The sequence below is a fragment of the Leucoraja erinacea genome, chromosome 4, assembly GCF_028641065.1.
Source record: "Leucoraja erinacea ecotype New England chromosome 4, Leri_hhj_1, whole genome shotgun sequence".
Classification (NCBI taxonomy): Eukaryota; Metazoa; Chordata; class Chondrichthyes; order Rajiformes; family Rajidae; genus Leucoraja; species Leucoraja erinaceus.
In genome coordinates, this window is record NC_073380.1 from 19798789 (window position 1) to 19814741 (window position 15953).

The 15953-nt window shown below is 44.4% G+C and overlaps 1 protein-coding gene across 9 annotated transcripts in view; it reads left to right on the forward strand.

The window, feature by feature from the left end:
• Window positions 1-15953, forward strand: part of LOC129696203 (KH domain-containing, RNA-binding, signal transduction-associated protein 3-like) — a 177098-nt gene that overhangs the window by 33034 nt on the left and 128111 nt on the right. For all 9 annotated transcript variants that reach the window (XM_055633854.1, XM_055633858.1, XM_055633860.1 and 6 more), the window contains one exon: window positions 15253-15371. In XM_055633854.1, coding sequence (XP_055489829.1) covers window positions 15253-15371 — 119 coding nt within the window. The remainder of the gene's footprint in view (window positions 1-15252; window positions 15372-15953) is intronic.

The window sequence follows — 15953 nt, forward strand, 5'->3', positions numbered from 1 at the left end:
TGGCCATCCTACTCACTCCCCCAGGTGCCGAGGATATTTCCCAACGATGAAAAATAAGAGTTATTAGTGTTTAAAAAATGTTGAGATTCTCTCCTGTCAATCAAGCAATGAAGCCCACGCCCCTTCTGGTGGGAGGGGTATGGACTATAAAACCCGGTGGTCGTGGTCATCGCCCAGTCTCTGCAAGATGGGGGAGGGAGAGGTCACGACTTGCTGTCTTTGGAGGCCTTGCACCCTGCTTGAAATGGTATGACACTGCACTTGAATTTGGTGCCCTTGCACCCTGCTTGAAATGGAATTTCAATGAATAGCCGTGAGTGAAATGCGAGCCCACCAGCCGTGAGTGAGCTGCCGGCACAACAGGCTTGAGTGACTGAGCCACCAGCCCAAGAATTAATTCGGCCCACAATGTGCATACTAGCCCTCTGGAAACCGGCCTCTTCAGCGCACAACACCCATACTAGCGCCGCAGAAATCCCCCACCCACTGGCCGCCAGTACTGGAATTGGTGGAGAGGTGGAATATTGCGTTGGGGGACCAGCTCTCCCGTGTGATGCTGGGACCCAACGGGTCCCACTCAGTCTAGTAACAGATATAAATTAGATAACTTCAAGACCAAAAGCCAAACCTTTGTCATGACAGACAAATCTTCATCGTTTTACCAGCAATTTGGACACCGAAAATGTGACATTAAAAACTCTGCCACACTTAGACATAAATATTTAATTCATAAATAAACTTCATATGGCCCCTTTTTATTTTGATAATGATCTAGGGAAATCTTCATTAATACCAGGAGAAAAATACAGTAACATAAAGATATTACAGTACAGGAAAGATCTTGTAATGGTCGTTGTGCTTGGTGTCTATTGTCGCAATTACTATTATCGGGGCCGGTACCTCTAAGTTAAATCACGGAGGCTCCAAACTTCTCATGCTTTTCAAAAACCCATCGGGGTATCCTTTGGTAGTAGCGATTTTTGGGCAAGTTAATTATTTTTCTTATTTTCCAATTTAATATCTAAAACATCGTGGTGTCAAAACGCAACGACTGTTTACAATATATTTTCCGACTTTTTAAAATCAATAAAAAAAATTTGGATATAAATTGGTCCTCAAACCTAAGAAACTGAGCCAATCTTCAATTTGGCATTATGCTATTACCATCAGCAGTTGTATCATCAATGAAGATAAGTGAGCCAGTACCTTCCAGCAGCCGTACATGCCCAGGCCAGAACACCCCCACCACTGTTTCACAGATAAGGTGGTATACTTTGGATCTTGGGCAGTTCCTTCTCTCCTCCATACTTTGCTCTTGCCATCACTCTGATACGTCAATCTTCGTCTCATCTGTCCACAAGACCTTTTTCCAGAACTGTGTTGCTCTTTTAAGTACTTCTTGGCAAACTGTAACCTCGCCATCTATTTTTGCGGCTAACCAGTGGTTTGCATCTTGTAATGTAACCTCTGTATCTCTGCTCATGAAGTCGTCTGTGGCCAGTTGTCATTGACAAATCCACACCTGACTCCTGAAGATTGTTTCTGATCTGTCGGACAGGTGTTTGGGGATTTTTCTTTATTATAGAGAATTAAATTGTCATCAGCTGCGGATCCTTCCTTGGTCTGCCAGTCCCTTTACGACTAGTAAGCTCCTCAGTGCTCTCTTTCTTCTGAATGATGTCCCAAACAATTGATTTTGTGATGCCTAATGTTTGGCCGATGTTTCTTAACAGTTTTATTCTTGCTTCTCGATCTCATAATGGCTTCTTTGACTTTTATTGGCACAACTTTGGTCCTCATGTTGATAAACAACAATAAAAGTTTCCAAAGGTGATGGAAAGACAAGGTGCTGAGATCTCTCTTATACCTGCACGAAGAAGGCAATTAAACAGATCTGAGCAATTACATAAACCTGTGAAGCCATGTGTCCCAAACATTATGGTGCCCTGAAATTGGGGGGGGGGGGGGGGGGGGACTACTATAAACTTAGCTGTAATTTCTACATGGTGGAACCAAAATATATAAAAATACCATTTAATAAAATCTGACAATGTACACTTTAACTCCATGTTTTTTTGTTGCAAATCTCAACTTGTGGAGTACAGAGGCGAATAAATAAATAATGGGTCTTTGTCCCAAACATTATGGAGGGCATTGTTTAAAATTCAGTGTAAATTCTACCTACCACATGTGCATCCCAAATGCTCAGTAAATGATATTTTGCTGCAAAAAAAGTATTTTACTTCATAATGGGTGCCAGTTCAATAAACTGGCCAACCGTAACCTTTTGGGCAGACATAGCAAAAGTCTTGTGAGGCATATGCATGATGAGAATGAGCTGAAACTTTAATTTATATTGATTGACGAGGTTGATCCACTTTTTTGTGGAACTGGATTTGTACATTTTTCAGATATTCTGTTCTTTGATAGGGTTTAATTCAGTATAAGAGATTTTGAAATTAAGAAATTTAGGTTAAATATTTTTGGTATCAATGCAGTGCATGCCTTTCATTTGCTAGTGTTTTACATGGTTTCACTCGCTTTGCTTACATTTGCAATTCTCTTTTTTCAGTAGTTTTACTGCATTATTTTCTCTTGTTAAAATTGTTCTAATTTTTAACGTTGCACATTTTTTATTTCTTGGAGGGGAAAAATCAGCATGTTATTTCTGACATCTCTGCATAAACCTCTCGATTGATTGCTGTGCAATAAAATAAGAATAATCCCATTTAATTATCAATATGAAGTAGACATTGTGTTCATGTTTCTTGTCCAGTCACATGTAGAATCTTCAAAAACTGCTCGGATGTTACACAGACTGCGCTCGGCCAACTGGATGTCTGAATTCAATAACTCTAATGGAACAAATCCTAGGATTTCAAAAGTTGATGATTTAGTTACTGTCAGATTAGAATTTTAAACTACCCATTGTGGAGGAATAAAATGAGAACCATGTTGCCAGAACATTTAAAGTTTATCTTTAAATGCGTTTAGTGCGCTACAACTCACTGCCTGCCAAAACATCACGATTTAAAAACAGTTTCTATCCATATGCAATTCGAACTGAACACTCTATGATAATATCACAAAGCCACCTCGTGCATGTACTGTACACTGTATGTTGTTTGTGTTTTATGTTATGTTTGATGGGAATCGGCCTATTGTGTAACATCCTGTACTGAATATGAATTCCACCAGCTTGACTGTGATCATTAAATAATCTGAATCTGAATTAACACCTTCAAGCAGTGTTTTCCTGTGTTTAAATTGAAACTGTGCTACTTTGCTGACTATCCATCAAGATTTTTAGTTAATGCTTTAGAATGTGTCTGTTATATATATCCTAATGGAATGCTCCATTTCTTTCCGTTTGTTAGTCTAAACTTATTTTCTCATGGTACTAGCAGTATCAGTCAGACTATTAAAATGTTTTCAGAGATTTCTCGCATCATTAAATATTAGGAGCAAGATGGGTTTAAACTCCTGCATAGCAATTGTACTCCATATTTTAGACTAAGGAGTCTAAGAGTTTAGTGTTGTTAATACCTAATTACTTTGAATGCCATATGCAAATCTAGGTAGTGAATGAAAGATTAGAAATGTCAGTACAGATCTTAAAGGGTGGTAAAAAGAAAGGGCTTTGTATCTAGGTTAGGGGTCGGTTTCAAATTCACAGTATTTTGTCCCAGGATTTTTTTTACTATACGCAAAATCGGTACACCACAGCGTTACAATTTTTGCACCACCTTATTCACAATTGGCCTGTGATGTGCAAAAAATGTTTTGTTCAGATTGATGCCATATTTTACAAGTTACTCACAGTAGACAATAGGTACAGGAGTAGGCCATTTGGCCCTTCAAGCCAGCACCGACATTCAATGTGATCATGGCTGATCATCCACAATCAGTACCCAGTTCCTGCCTTCTCTCCATATCCCTTAACTCTGCTATCCCTAAGAGATCTATCCAACTCTCTTGAAAGCATCCAGAGAACCAGCTTCCACCGCCCTGTGAGGCAGAGAATTCCACGCACTCACAACTCTGTGTGTGAAAATATCCTCACATTCATGTTTTAAACTTAAAACATTAAAAACAGCAGCCCCACTTGCCGTCCTTGACTGGCGTCATAAAGGACACCCAAACGGGTCGTCTGCACCTTTTCACAATTTCAGATCATCTTTTTTGTCCCTTGGGCCACAAAGGCTGCACGGATAAGTTTCCTTCCATGTTACTCCTGCTCCTGGCCCGTGGGGAGGGAGAAGCGCTACCCGGGGCTGCTGCTGCTCCGGGCCAGCGGGGAGGGAGAGCGCAGGGAGGGAGAGGAGCGGGACTCGAGGCAAGGAGTTGGAGCCGGGGCAGGGAGAGGCCATGTCGGCGACCTACCCGTGGGGAGGGAGAGCAGCGGCATCCGGGGCAAGGACATTTTCATTGTGGGGGTTGGGATGGGGGGGGAAGGTGAAGTGTTCGGGAGCAGGGAGGGAGAGGAGTTATGGAGGGAGAGAGTGAGGGTAAGGGAAAGAAGAGGGATAGCGAGGTAATGGGAGAAGGGGGGTGAGGGGAGGGAGGATAATGGAGGAGTAAATAGGGTATTGAAGAGGGAGAGTGAGATGCGTTCACATTGCTCTTATTTATTATGTTATTGCCACCAACGCAGTTGGGGGCGATGGGTGAATGGTGGAATATTGCGTTGGGGAACAGGCCTCCCGTGTGACAAGGGCCACTTGGTCTAGTTGTCTTTAAAATGCAGCTTTCTATAACACTTGGTTTCTGAGGAACAACAATTGGATTGTAGCAGAACTATCCAAACTACTTCTCACTGAATCATTCCCTGTATCCTAGTCAATTTCTAAAGTATCTCTTGAGTGTTTGTCTAGATCCCGATCAAAATTTCATTACAACCTATTTGTTGTGCGTAATGCAGATGCTGCATAACCTGCTGAGTTAAAGGCCAATAAATCCCCAGGGCCACATAAGCTGCATCCCAGAGTACTTAAGGAAGTAGCCCCAGAAATAGTGGATGCATTAGTGATAATTTTTAAAAACTCTTTAGATTCTGGAGTAGTTCCTGAGGATTGGAGGATGGCTAATGTAACCCCACTTTTTAAAAAGGGAGGGAGATAGAAAACGGGGAATTACAGACCAGTTAGTCAAACATAAACATAGAAAATATGTGCAGTAGGCCATTCAGCCCTTCGAGCCTGCACAGCCATTCAATATGATCATGGCTGATCATCCAACTCGGCATCCTGTACCAGCCTTCTCTCCATGCCCCCTGATCCCTTTAGCTACAAGGGTCACATCTAACATCGGTAATGGGGAAATTGCTGGAGTCAATTATTAAAGATGGGATAGCAGCACATTTGGAAAGTGGTGAAATCATTGGATAAAGTCAGCAAGGATTTATGAAAGGTAAATCATGTCTGACGAATCTTATAGACTTTTTCGAGGGTGTAACTAGTAGGGTAAATAAGGGAGAATCAGTGGATGTGTTATATCTGGACTTTCAGAAGGCTTTCGACAAGGTCCTACATAAGAGATTAGAAAACAAACTTAAAGCACATGATATTAGGGGTCCAGTATTGATGTGGATAGAGAACTGGCTGGCAGACAGGAAGCAAATAGTAGGAGTTAACGGATCCTTTTCAGAATGGCAGGCAGTGACTAGTTGGCTACCGCAAGGCTCAGTGCTGGGACCCAAGCTATTTACAGTATATATTAATGATTTGGACGAGGGAATTGAATGCAACATCTCCAAGTTTGCGGATGACACGAAGCTGGGGGGCAGTGTTAGCTGTGAGGAAGATGCCAGGAGGCTGCAAGATGACTTGGATAGGCTGGGTGAGTGGCCAAATGCATGGCAGATGCAGTATAATGTGGATAAATGTGAGGTTATCCACTTTGGTGCCAAAAACAGGAAAGTAGACTATTACCTGTATGGTGGCTGATTAGGAAAAGGGGAGATGCAACGAGACCTGGGTGTCATGGTACACCAGTCATTGAAAGTAGGCATGCAGGTGCAGCAGGCAGTGAATAAAGCGAATGGTATGTTAGCATTCATAGCAAAAGGATTTGGGTATAGGAGCAGGGAGGTTCTACTGCAGTTGTACAGGGTCTTGGTGAGACCACAAGTATTGCGTACAGTTTTGGTCTCCTAATCTGAGGAAGGACATTCTTGCCATAGAGGGAGTACAGAGAAGGTTCATCAGACTGATTCCTGGGATGTCAGGACTTTCATATTAAGAAAGACTGGATAGACTCGGCTTGTACTCGCTAGAATTTAGAAGATTGAGGGGGGATCTTATAGAAACTTACCAAATTCCTAAGGGGTTGGACAGGCTAGATGCAGGAAGATTGTTCCAGATGTTGGGGAAGTCCAGAACAAGGGGTCACAGTTTAAGGGTAAAGGGGAAATCTTTTAGGACCGAGATGAGGAAAACACTTTTTACTCAGAGTGGTGAATCTCTGGAATTCTCTACCACAGAAGGTAGTTGAGGCCATTGGGTATATTTAAGAGGGAGTTAGATGTGTCCCTTGTGGCTAAAGAGATCAGGGGTATGGAGACAAGGCAGGTACAGGATTCTGAGTTGGATGATCAGCCATGATCATAATGAATGGCGGTGCAGGCTCGAAGGGCCGAACAGCCTACTCCTGCACCTAGGTTCTATGTTTCCTTCAGCACTTTCTGTCTTGCAATGCAGCTTTCCCTGATTCATTGCCCGTGTGATATCCAGTTCATGTTATGATTTTACACATTATAGCAGAATTACCTGTAGATCACGGGCTCCCAACCTGGGGTAAATTTACCCCCAGGGTTAATTTTGATTCTCTATTTGTATGTTTTTTTGGTCATCATTAGTTGTTCATAAATAAGTGAAATAACATAATTATCTCTATACCTATAAAACTCTGATCTTGGATGTGTATTTATTTGTGTGATGTTCGTGTGCGTTTCACATCTCCTCGAAAACACGACGCGGTAACGGTGAAATTTTTACATATTCCGATAGATTTACGCCATGATGTAAAAAATCCTCTTATCTGAAAATTTCATGCATTATTTCTCGAATTATTTATGAAAATGTTCAAAAATGTCAAATAACTTAAAAAATAAACAAGATGGTCTCGGTGATGACGTCACAATGGACCTGACTGCCTGCCTCTGCTCGGGCTGTGAGTGATGTCACCCCTGTTCTGTTTCATGTGCTTCTTGGCTTCTTAATTTTCACTTCTTTAAATTCGTCACTTAGCATTTTTAAACAGCTGCTCAGGTTGTGCTGTGCGCTCCGCTGGGCTCCTTGAAATTCTAAAACATGGCAGTGGCGGTCGTTATCGCTGCGCTAGTGTGGGTGGGGGCGCGGGGCAGCACGATGGGAAGGTGGCCCAGGTGGCCATTACTCCCCCTGGGAGAGGCCCCTCTCCGCCTCCCCCGCTCGATCATTTATCATATGGGTGGGTGGGCTTCCCCTCGCGGAAACCACGATCGGCCGGCCCTCCGCTGCATGGAGAGTGGTCCCGCCCGCTCGGCGCCACCCGCCTGTCTGCGGCCTCCCACGAGTCCAGGTCTGCTCACAGCCTCCCTTAGGTCGACGATCGCCTGCCACCTTGCTCGGGGTCCTCTGCTATATGCTCGCCCATGGCCTCGCTCGGGACCATGCCCACCTGCATCCTCGCTCGTGCCCGGCGCCTGGTGGGGAGGGTGCTACTCTACGACCTGGGTAGGTGATGCCTCTATGCCCTCCCCCTCCCTCTCTGCCCCCTCCCCCTCCCTCTCTGCCCCCTCCCCCTCCCTCTCTGCCGCCTCCCCCTCCCTCTCTGCCCTCTACCCCCTCCATCTTTCTCCTGCTCCCTCTGCTTTCCCCCCCCCCCCCCCCCTCGCTGGGGGTCGGTGTCCCGTTGGTCCTGACGTCTCCGGCCACCCCCCTGGACAGGAGCTGAGCCTGGGAACTGTACCGCCCTTGCCCCCTCCCTCTGCAACTGCAAACAACCCCACTCTCCTGCTCGCCTAAACCCCCCCCCCCCCCCCCCCCCTAAAATCCACAAACAAAAAATTTACATAGGACCCCTGGGGATCTAGGTGTTAAGGTTCGCTTCTTAAAGACAGCCAACTCACAATGGTAAGGTAAACCAACTCAAGCTTTACTGATCATCAGCCGGCGAGAGTGTCAGTGATACAATCAGGTATGCAACAGACACTTAACTCTCCTGAGCCATCTCTCTAATGAATGAAGACATACGGCATATTTTATGGTGTTTTGGAAACGTTGTCATATGTTTACACAGACTTGCAGCAATGACGTTTAACACAAATCAATCACAGGCTGTACCCATTGAAAGTATACTTGACACTAATACAACACTTGTCATATTGTGGTTATATCAATCATAAACTTTCGTTACAAAACCCCTAAACACCAGGAACTTAGTCAAAGGCCCAACATTTGCAATTCCTTCTTAACCGATGTACGGTTCTTTATCAGTTCCCCACAGAAGTTTCTGTTTACCCAATTTTCAAGTCCACAGAAAACACCATCCTCTCCCACCTTTGTCAATTGTCTTTCCCGGGCATAATAGAAAGCACTATCAGAAACTCTTGGTATGCAGGCTCCCTGATTACTGCAGCTCCTCTAATATAGTACAGAATTATAAAACATCAGTTTATTCAGAACCCAAAACAGTCAAGTATTAAATATCCAGGATATTCTCATCGGTGCTGGAGTTTGAAATGCAGGCGTAGGTTGACTGTCATCAACTGATCTATTGGTCTGGTATGCAAACTGCAGAGGGTCCAGTAGGGGGTTTGTGACCCATCTTTCATGGGTCTTCATGACTACAGAGGTCAGTGCGTCAGTGCTTAACTTTTTTTCCCTGTTGCCAGCCGGGCAACCTCGACTGCTTTTTAGGTTGCCAAATCACAGTTTAGGTGGTCATTTAAGATGGCTTGCATGTCGTGTGCGATAATGTGCTCAGACGAAGTGCGTAGTTACCAGTCGGAATTATGGTCAATGAAGCATTTGCATATTATTTCTGCTTCAAATAAAGTCACAAACTAAACATATTCACAATTCAAGACATGATATATACCACAAAGACATGCAGCAAAATTACAATACAGTATCATCTCTTTTTACACGTTGCAATTAATGCAATTCATATTATCTCTTTCCACTTCCAAACAAAAATATGGTTATTCAGCGTATGATCAACCTCGGTGAGACCAAGCACAGGCTTGGCGATCGCTTCACACAACACCTCCACTCCGTTCGCAATAACCAACCTGATCTAGCGGTAGCTCAGCACTTCAACTCCCCCTCCCATTCCGAATCCGACCTTTGTGTCCGCGGCCTCCTCCATGGCCAGAGAGAGGCCCACCACAAATTGGAGGAACAGCGCCTCATATTTTGCTTGGGTAGTTTACACCCCAGCGGTATGAACATTGGCTTCTCCAATTTCAGGTAGTCCTTGCTTTCTCCCTCCTTCTCCTCCCATTCCCAGCTCTCCCGCAGTCTACTGTCTTCGCCTCTTCCTTTCTTTTTCCCGCCCCCCCCCAACCCAACATCACTCTGAAGAAGGGTCTTGATCCGAAACGTCGCCTATTTCCTTTGCTCCATAGATGCTGCCTCACCTGCTGAGTTTCTCCAGTATTTTTGTCTACCCATTCACACAAGTTCTGTTATCCCACTTTCCTCACCCACTCCCTGCACATTAGGGGCAATTTTACAGAGACAAGTTAACCTACAAAGCCAATGCGTCTTTGGGATGTGGGAGGAAACCCACATGCTTGCAGGGAGAATGTGCAAATTTAACACACAGTGCCCGAGAACAGGATCGAACAAAGATCCCTGGTGTGTGAGGCAGCAAGTCCACCAGTTGTGCCACTATATTTTATTTTCCAACACAAAAAATTATATGTTGATAACTTTGGTTACTAAAAAAAAGAAACTATCCATTCTTATTCTTAAATCTCTAAGTGACGCTATGTCCCCCTTTACAGCTACTGTATGTTTGAATTCAGTTCAAGGCTATTGGCCATAAATTTGCTGCCTACAATTGCCAGAGACCCGGAATTAATCCTGAATATGGGTGCTGTTTGTATGGAGTTTTGTTTTCTCGTTTATAACATTGTTTACAGAGTACTATGTTTACATATTCTGTTGTGCTGCTGCAAGTAAGGATTTCATTGTTCTAACTGGGACGTGAGAGAATAAAACACTCGACTTACGTCGCTGATGTGTGGGATAGAACTAGTGTACGGGTCGGCGTCGCCTCGGTGGACCGAAGGGCTTGTTCCACGCTGTATCTTTAAATTAAACTAAAAACACTAAAACCAGAGGAAATGTAAAGAAGGGTTTCTACCCGAAATGTCATCCAATTTTTTCCATCCAGAGATGCTGGCTGCTCCATGGAGTTTCCCCGCACAATTAAAGCATGGAATAGTCTTCACCCTACCATAGGTACCAACCAGACGCAACTAAATTTAAGGTAGCTTTTTTTCCCCCAAGAACCCTTTTTTGCTTAAGCCCAAGTCAAGAGTCAAGAGTGTTTTATTGTCATGTGTCCCAGATTGGGCAATGAAATTCTTGGTTGCTACAGCACAACAGAATACGTAAACATAATACAGAACAGGAGATAAAAGTTCAGTGTGTCTATATACTATTGACCATATATATACACAAAGATAAAATGCAATAGGCTGTTATTTTTCAGAGTTTGGTGTTTGGTGCTGGTGGGTCCACCAGTTTAAATTCCATTTCGAATATTTTTGGAGAACCAGGAAACCAAGAAGCAAGAGTTACTCCAGGGAGTTACTGCAGCTCCAGGGAGTGATTCTGTGTTGTTTTTCAGCGGTCGCGGTGAGGCAGCGGCTGGGCAGCAATGGTGGCCAGAGCTCCCACAATGCAAAGGGAGGGAGAAAGTGGTCGACGCCGACCAGTTGCCGTGGCAGTGTGCATGTGCGGGGCCGCACTTGTGCATAACCACGGCCGTTGATGTGCTCGCCGGCGGCCGTGCCGAGCTAGCGCCGAGCGGAGACCCGAGCGGAGAGCTAGAGCCGAGAGCTAGCGCCGAGCGGAGAGCCGAGCGCCGAGCCGAGACCCAGACATGGATGGCGGGCTGGTGTCCCGGTTGCTTGCCAAGCCAGGCAAAATAGCATGGCTTTTAGATTGCCCGGCGGGACCGTATGTTGCCATTGGCACCCGGGCAACCGTTAATTTCAAGCCCTGGGCCTGTAGTTATTAAGGCCATTAATCCATGTCTTGTTGGGTATAGGGACAATAGTGGAGACTTTGAAGCAGGCAGGGGCAGTACAGGTTTGCAGGGACTGGTTGAAAATGTCTCTGTAGACTGGTGCCAGTTGTTTGGCACAGAGCTTCAGGGTAGAGAGAGAAACATTGCCCAGTCCTGGAGATTTCTGGCTTTTCTGTCTTCTGAATAGGCTCTCCACCTCCACAATTTCTATTGTTGGTGACAAAGTGGCCAGACTGATGTTGGGCAGGAAGGAGGGGGTGGGTAGTGGACGAGTGCCCAGTCTTTGCTGACTGGAGTCAGGCTGTGAGTAGGTGTGAAGTGGTGATTGGGGAAGGGGTACCAGGGTTAAGTTTCTGTTATTGAACCTGCAGTGGAACTCGTTCAGGTCGTTGGTCAGCTGACAATTGTCCAAGGAGCGGGGGGTTTTCCTCTTGTAGCTGGTGATTTCTTGCAAGCCCTTCCAAACTGAAGAAGAGTCATGAGCTGAGAACTTGCTCCTCAACTTCTCTGAGTACCTTTCCTTGGCAGCTCTGATTCCTCTTCTCAGCTTGTACTTGGCCTGCCTGTAGAGGACTTCATCCCCGCTCCTATGGGCCTCATCTTTAGACTATTGCAGCTGTCTGAGTTCTGCTATAAATCAGGGCTTGGCTTTGTTGAACCACAATCCGGGTCCTAGTGGGAATGCAACTGTCCTCACAAAACATTACTTATGATATCAGTGTCTGTATATTCATCGAGGCTTATGGTTGCTTACCTGAACACATGCCAATCAGTGCAGACAAAGCAGGACTGTATGTTTTCAATGCCCTCGCTTGTCCACCTTTTCATTGTTCATACAATAGGCTTAGCATATTTTAGTTTCTGCCTGTGGGTCAGAATAAGGTGAACTAAACAATGATCAGAGACACCCAAAGGCGCTCGGGTAACAGAGCGATATGCGTTCTTGATTGAAGTGTAACAGTGATTGAGTGTTCAGCAGGCAGTGAAGAACGTTAATGGCATGTTGGCCTTCATAACAAGAGTTGAGTATTGAAGCAAAGATATCCTTCTATAGCTGTACAAGGCCTTGGTGAGACCACACCTGGAGTATTGTGTGCAGTTTTGGTCTCCAAATTTGAGGAAGGAGAGAGAGCTTTCAAGAGTTAGAGCTCTTAAAGATAGGGATATGGGCTCGAAGGGCCGAATGGCCTACTCCTGCGCCTATTGTCTAAGTCATGGCTTAATTATGTATTTTGTGCAACTCAAATATTCGGCTTAATCTCATCAGTTCACATAGTGATTGTAAATGTTATATTGTACTAGACCAAGTGCAGACCCGTTGGGTCTGCTCCCCCAATGGTGTGATCCCTCAACCCAATATTCCACCATGCACCCGTCTCCTCCAATGGAACTGAACCCGTTCCCAAATGTACGATTCCAGCACTCCCCTGCCTCCCTCAGCAGTGGATTGAAAAGAAAATCCAATTGCACCTTCCCTGCCTGCTGCAGCAGTTCCAATTGCAATACCAATTGGCCCTCCCCCTTCTGTTGAAGCACTCGCTGTGATATCCCATTGAGGTGAAAAGTTCAGAGTGTTCCTGTCTTACAACTTTGTTTTGAAGTGTGTTGGAAGCTGATAGGAAGGAGTGTATTGGGCATTGTGACATCGCACGATGAAACAAATCAAAAGGCAGCCGGACGGCGGACGACAGGCGGCAGCCACACAGTTTTAATATATAACTAGACCAAGTGCAGACCCGTTGGGTCTGTTTCCCCAACGGCGTTTGTGTGTGTGTGGGGGGGGCTGCGGCATCACACTCACATTAACCACGCCCCAAACACACAGGTGGGGGGAGGGGGGGTGAGTAGAGGGGAGGGAGGGGTGAGGAAGAGGAGGAAAACGGGACAGATTTGGGAAGGAAAGGAGAGTGGGATAGGGGGTGAGAGAGGGGGTTGGGGAGAGAGATGTGGGGGGGGGGGTGGGGAGGTGGGGGAGAGGGGTGGGGGAAGAGAGGAGAAAGAGTGGGGAGGGAGAGTGGAGGGGGAAGGGGAGAGGTGGAAGAGTGGGGAGGGAGGAGGAGAGGGGTTAGGGGGAGTGATGGAAGAGGGACAGAGGGGTAGGAGGAAGGGGGCGGGTGGAGAGGGAAGGGGGTGGTGACGTAGAGAGGGAAGGGGGGGGGGGGAGAGAGGGATGGGTGGGAGAGGGAGAGGGGTGAGTAGAGGGAAACATAGAACCATAGAAATTAAGTGCAGGAGTAGGCCATTCGGCTCTTCGAACCTGCACCACCATTCAATATGATCGTGGCTGATCATCCAACTCGGTATCCTGTACCTGCCTTCTCTCCATACACCCTGGTCCCTTTAGCCACAAGGGCCACATCTAACTCCCTCTTAAATATAGCCAATGAACTGGCCTCAACTACCTTCTGTGGCAGATAATTCCAGAGATTCACCACTCTCTGTGTGAAAAATGTTTTTCTCATCTCTGTCCTAAAGGATTTCCCCCTTATCTTTAAACTGTGACCCCTTGTTCTGGACTTCCCCAACATCTGGAACAATCTTCCTGCATTTAGCCTGTCCAACCCCTTAAGAATTTTGTAAGTTTCTATAAGATCCGCCCTCAATCTTCTAAATTCTAGCGTGTACAAGCCGAGTCTATCCAGTCTTTCTTCATATACAAGTCCTGACATCCCAGGAATCAGTCTGGTGAACCTTCTCTGTACTCCCTCTATGGCAACAATGTCTTTGAGCATTGGGCATTGTGACATCACACGATCGAACGTTCACCAAGTGCTTGTGCTCCTGCAAAGGCATATGTAAATGAATCCATTCCGATTGGACATATGTGAACCTTGGGCATTGTGACATCACACAATGGAACGTTCACCATTGGCTGGGGCTCCTGCAAAGGCATATGTAAATGGATCCATTCCAATTGGACATCTGTGAGCATTGGGCATTGTGACATCACACGATGGAACGTTCTCCAGGGGCTGGGGCTGGTGCTGATTCTATGGGTGAGAAGCCAGTTTATTTTTCAAATATTGGGGGGGGGGGGGGGGGGGGGGAAGGATTTGATTAAAAAATTTGTTAAAAACGTGTACTTAAACACGACAAAATGTAATGAGGAGCGGATATTAGAAAGAAAAGTGAAATCTCTACCGAAATGGAAAAGATGTCGGCGAATCTGCGTCTGGTTTCGGAGTTGCAGTGAATCAAAGGAAGAAAGTCCAATTGGACATCTGTGAGCATTGGGCATTGTGACATCACACGATGGAAACGAATCAAAAGGAGGAAAGGCAGCCGGCAGCCGGACGGACGGACGGCAGGCGGCAGCCACAGATTCCATGTTCTCACCACCTTCTGGGTAAAAGGTTGACCTTTGGGTCCCCCTTTTACCAATTTTCCCCCTCTCTCCTAAATTCTATGCTGTAGTTTTAAACTCCTATTCTTGTTTTTGTTTAGGGGGGGGGAGAGAGAGAGAAGGCTATGACCATCCACCTTATCTACTCCCCTCATATTATATACTTCATAGTCACCTCAGCCACCTATGTATGCTTCAGGAAGGCTATTTTTTTTTTAAACTATTTAACCTGATCACTTTTTCTTTCTCTTTGTCAGTTAATGTTAGTAGATGTTTTAATCATCTGAAATTATAACTATACTTGGAGATAAATGAAAAATTGTTGATAAACCCAATTTTAATAGATACAATGTAAGTGGTCAGCACATTGGTGTGTAAATTCACACCATGGATTTGGAATGCCAATATGTTGACACATTTGTAATCGTTGCCACTGAGAGCAAATTACTTCAGAAGTTGTTTTACAGTTGCACTCATTTTATAAATGTTGCAGTGAATCAAGAGGATTTATGTAAATATTTGAATTAATGTTTATTCAGTTTCAGTTCAGCCTAATTTGGGGTATTATTTAATTTATTTGTTTACTTGAATGCATGGATATTGAACAGATTTTGTTTATCAAAAGTTTGAATATGTCTATAATCATTGATATATTTACATTACAGAGATAACCAAAATAGAGGCAGGAGAGGGAAGTGATGAAGAAAAGTTTGTGGATGTGGTCAGTAACAAAAACATGAAGCTGGCTCAAAAAGTGTTAATTCCTGTTAAACAATTTCCAAAGGTAAGGAACTAGATTATGTTTATTTCAAAGAAAAGTTTTAAATTTGAATTGGCTTATTAATGGTCTTTAGATATTTAGACTAAAATAATAATTTCATCATAGCGCCCGTAGCATGGGACAAAGCAAATTGTTTTTAATTTTTGATTCTGCGCACGCTTCCTCGTTAAATTCTAGTCAGAAAGATCTCTTAACCAATAGAGAGTGTTTTGGGCTTTTTAAAAAATGTTTCACATAGCTCTTTCCCAGTATTTGGTTAGGGATGAATATTTGCACATTAATTACCACTAATTGTTTCAACAAAGTTTTATTGTTTAAAATAAATCTCATGAGCTAAATGGTGTCAAAGGAGTGAAATCCTTTACTCATACATCAATATTGTTTGTCAAATATCTTAACGATCTGACAAATATCAGTTTAGTCGACTAACATTTGATTTGCATTAATTATTTGAATACTAATATTTTCACAGCAAGTCATCGCAACATGCAAATTCCAATCTGTTTGGTAAATTTACAAACGTCGGGCCTAGCTATAATATCTCTTAACAATGCAGAAATTGTTATAATTGTACTCTATGCTATG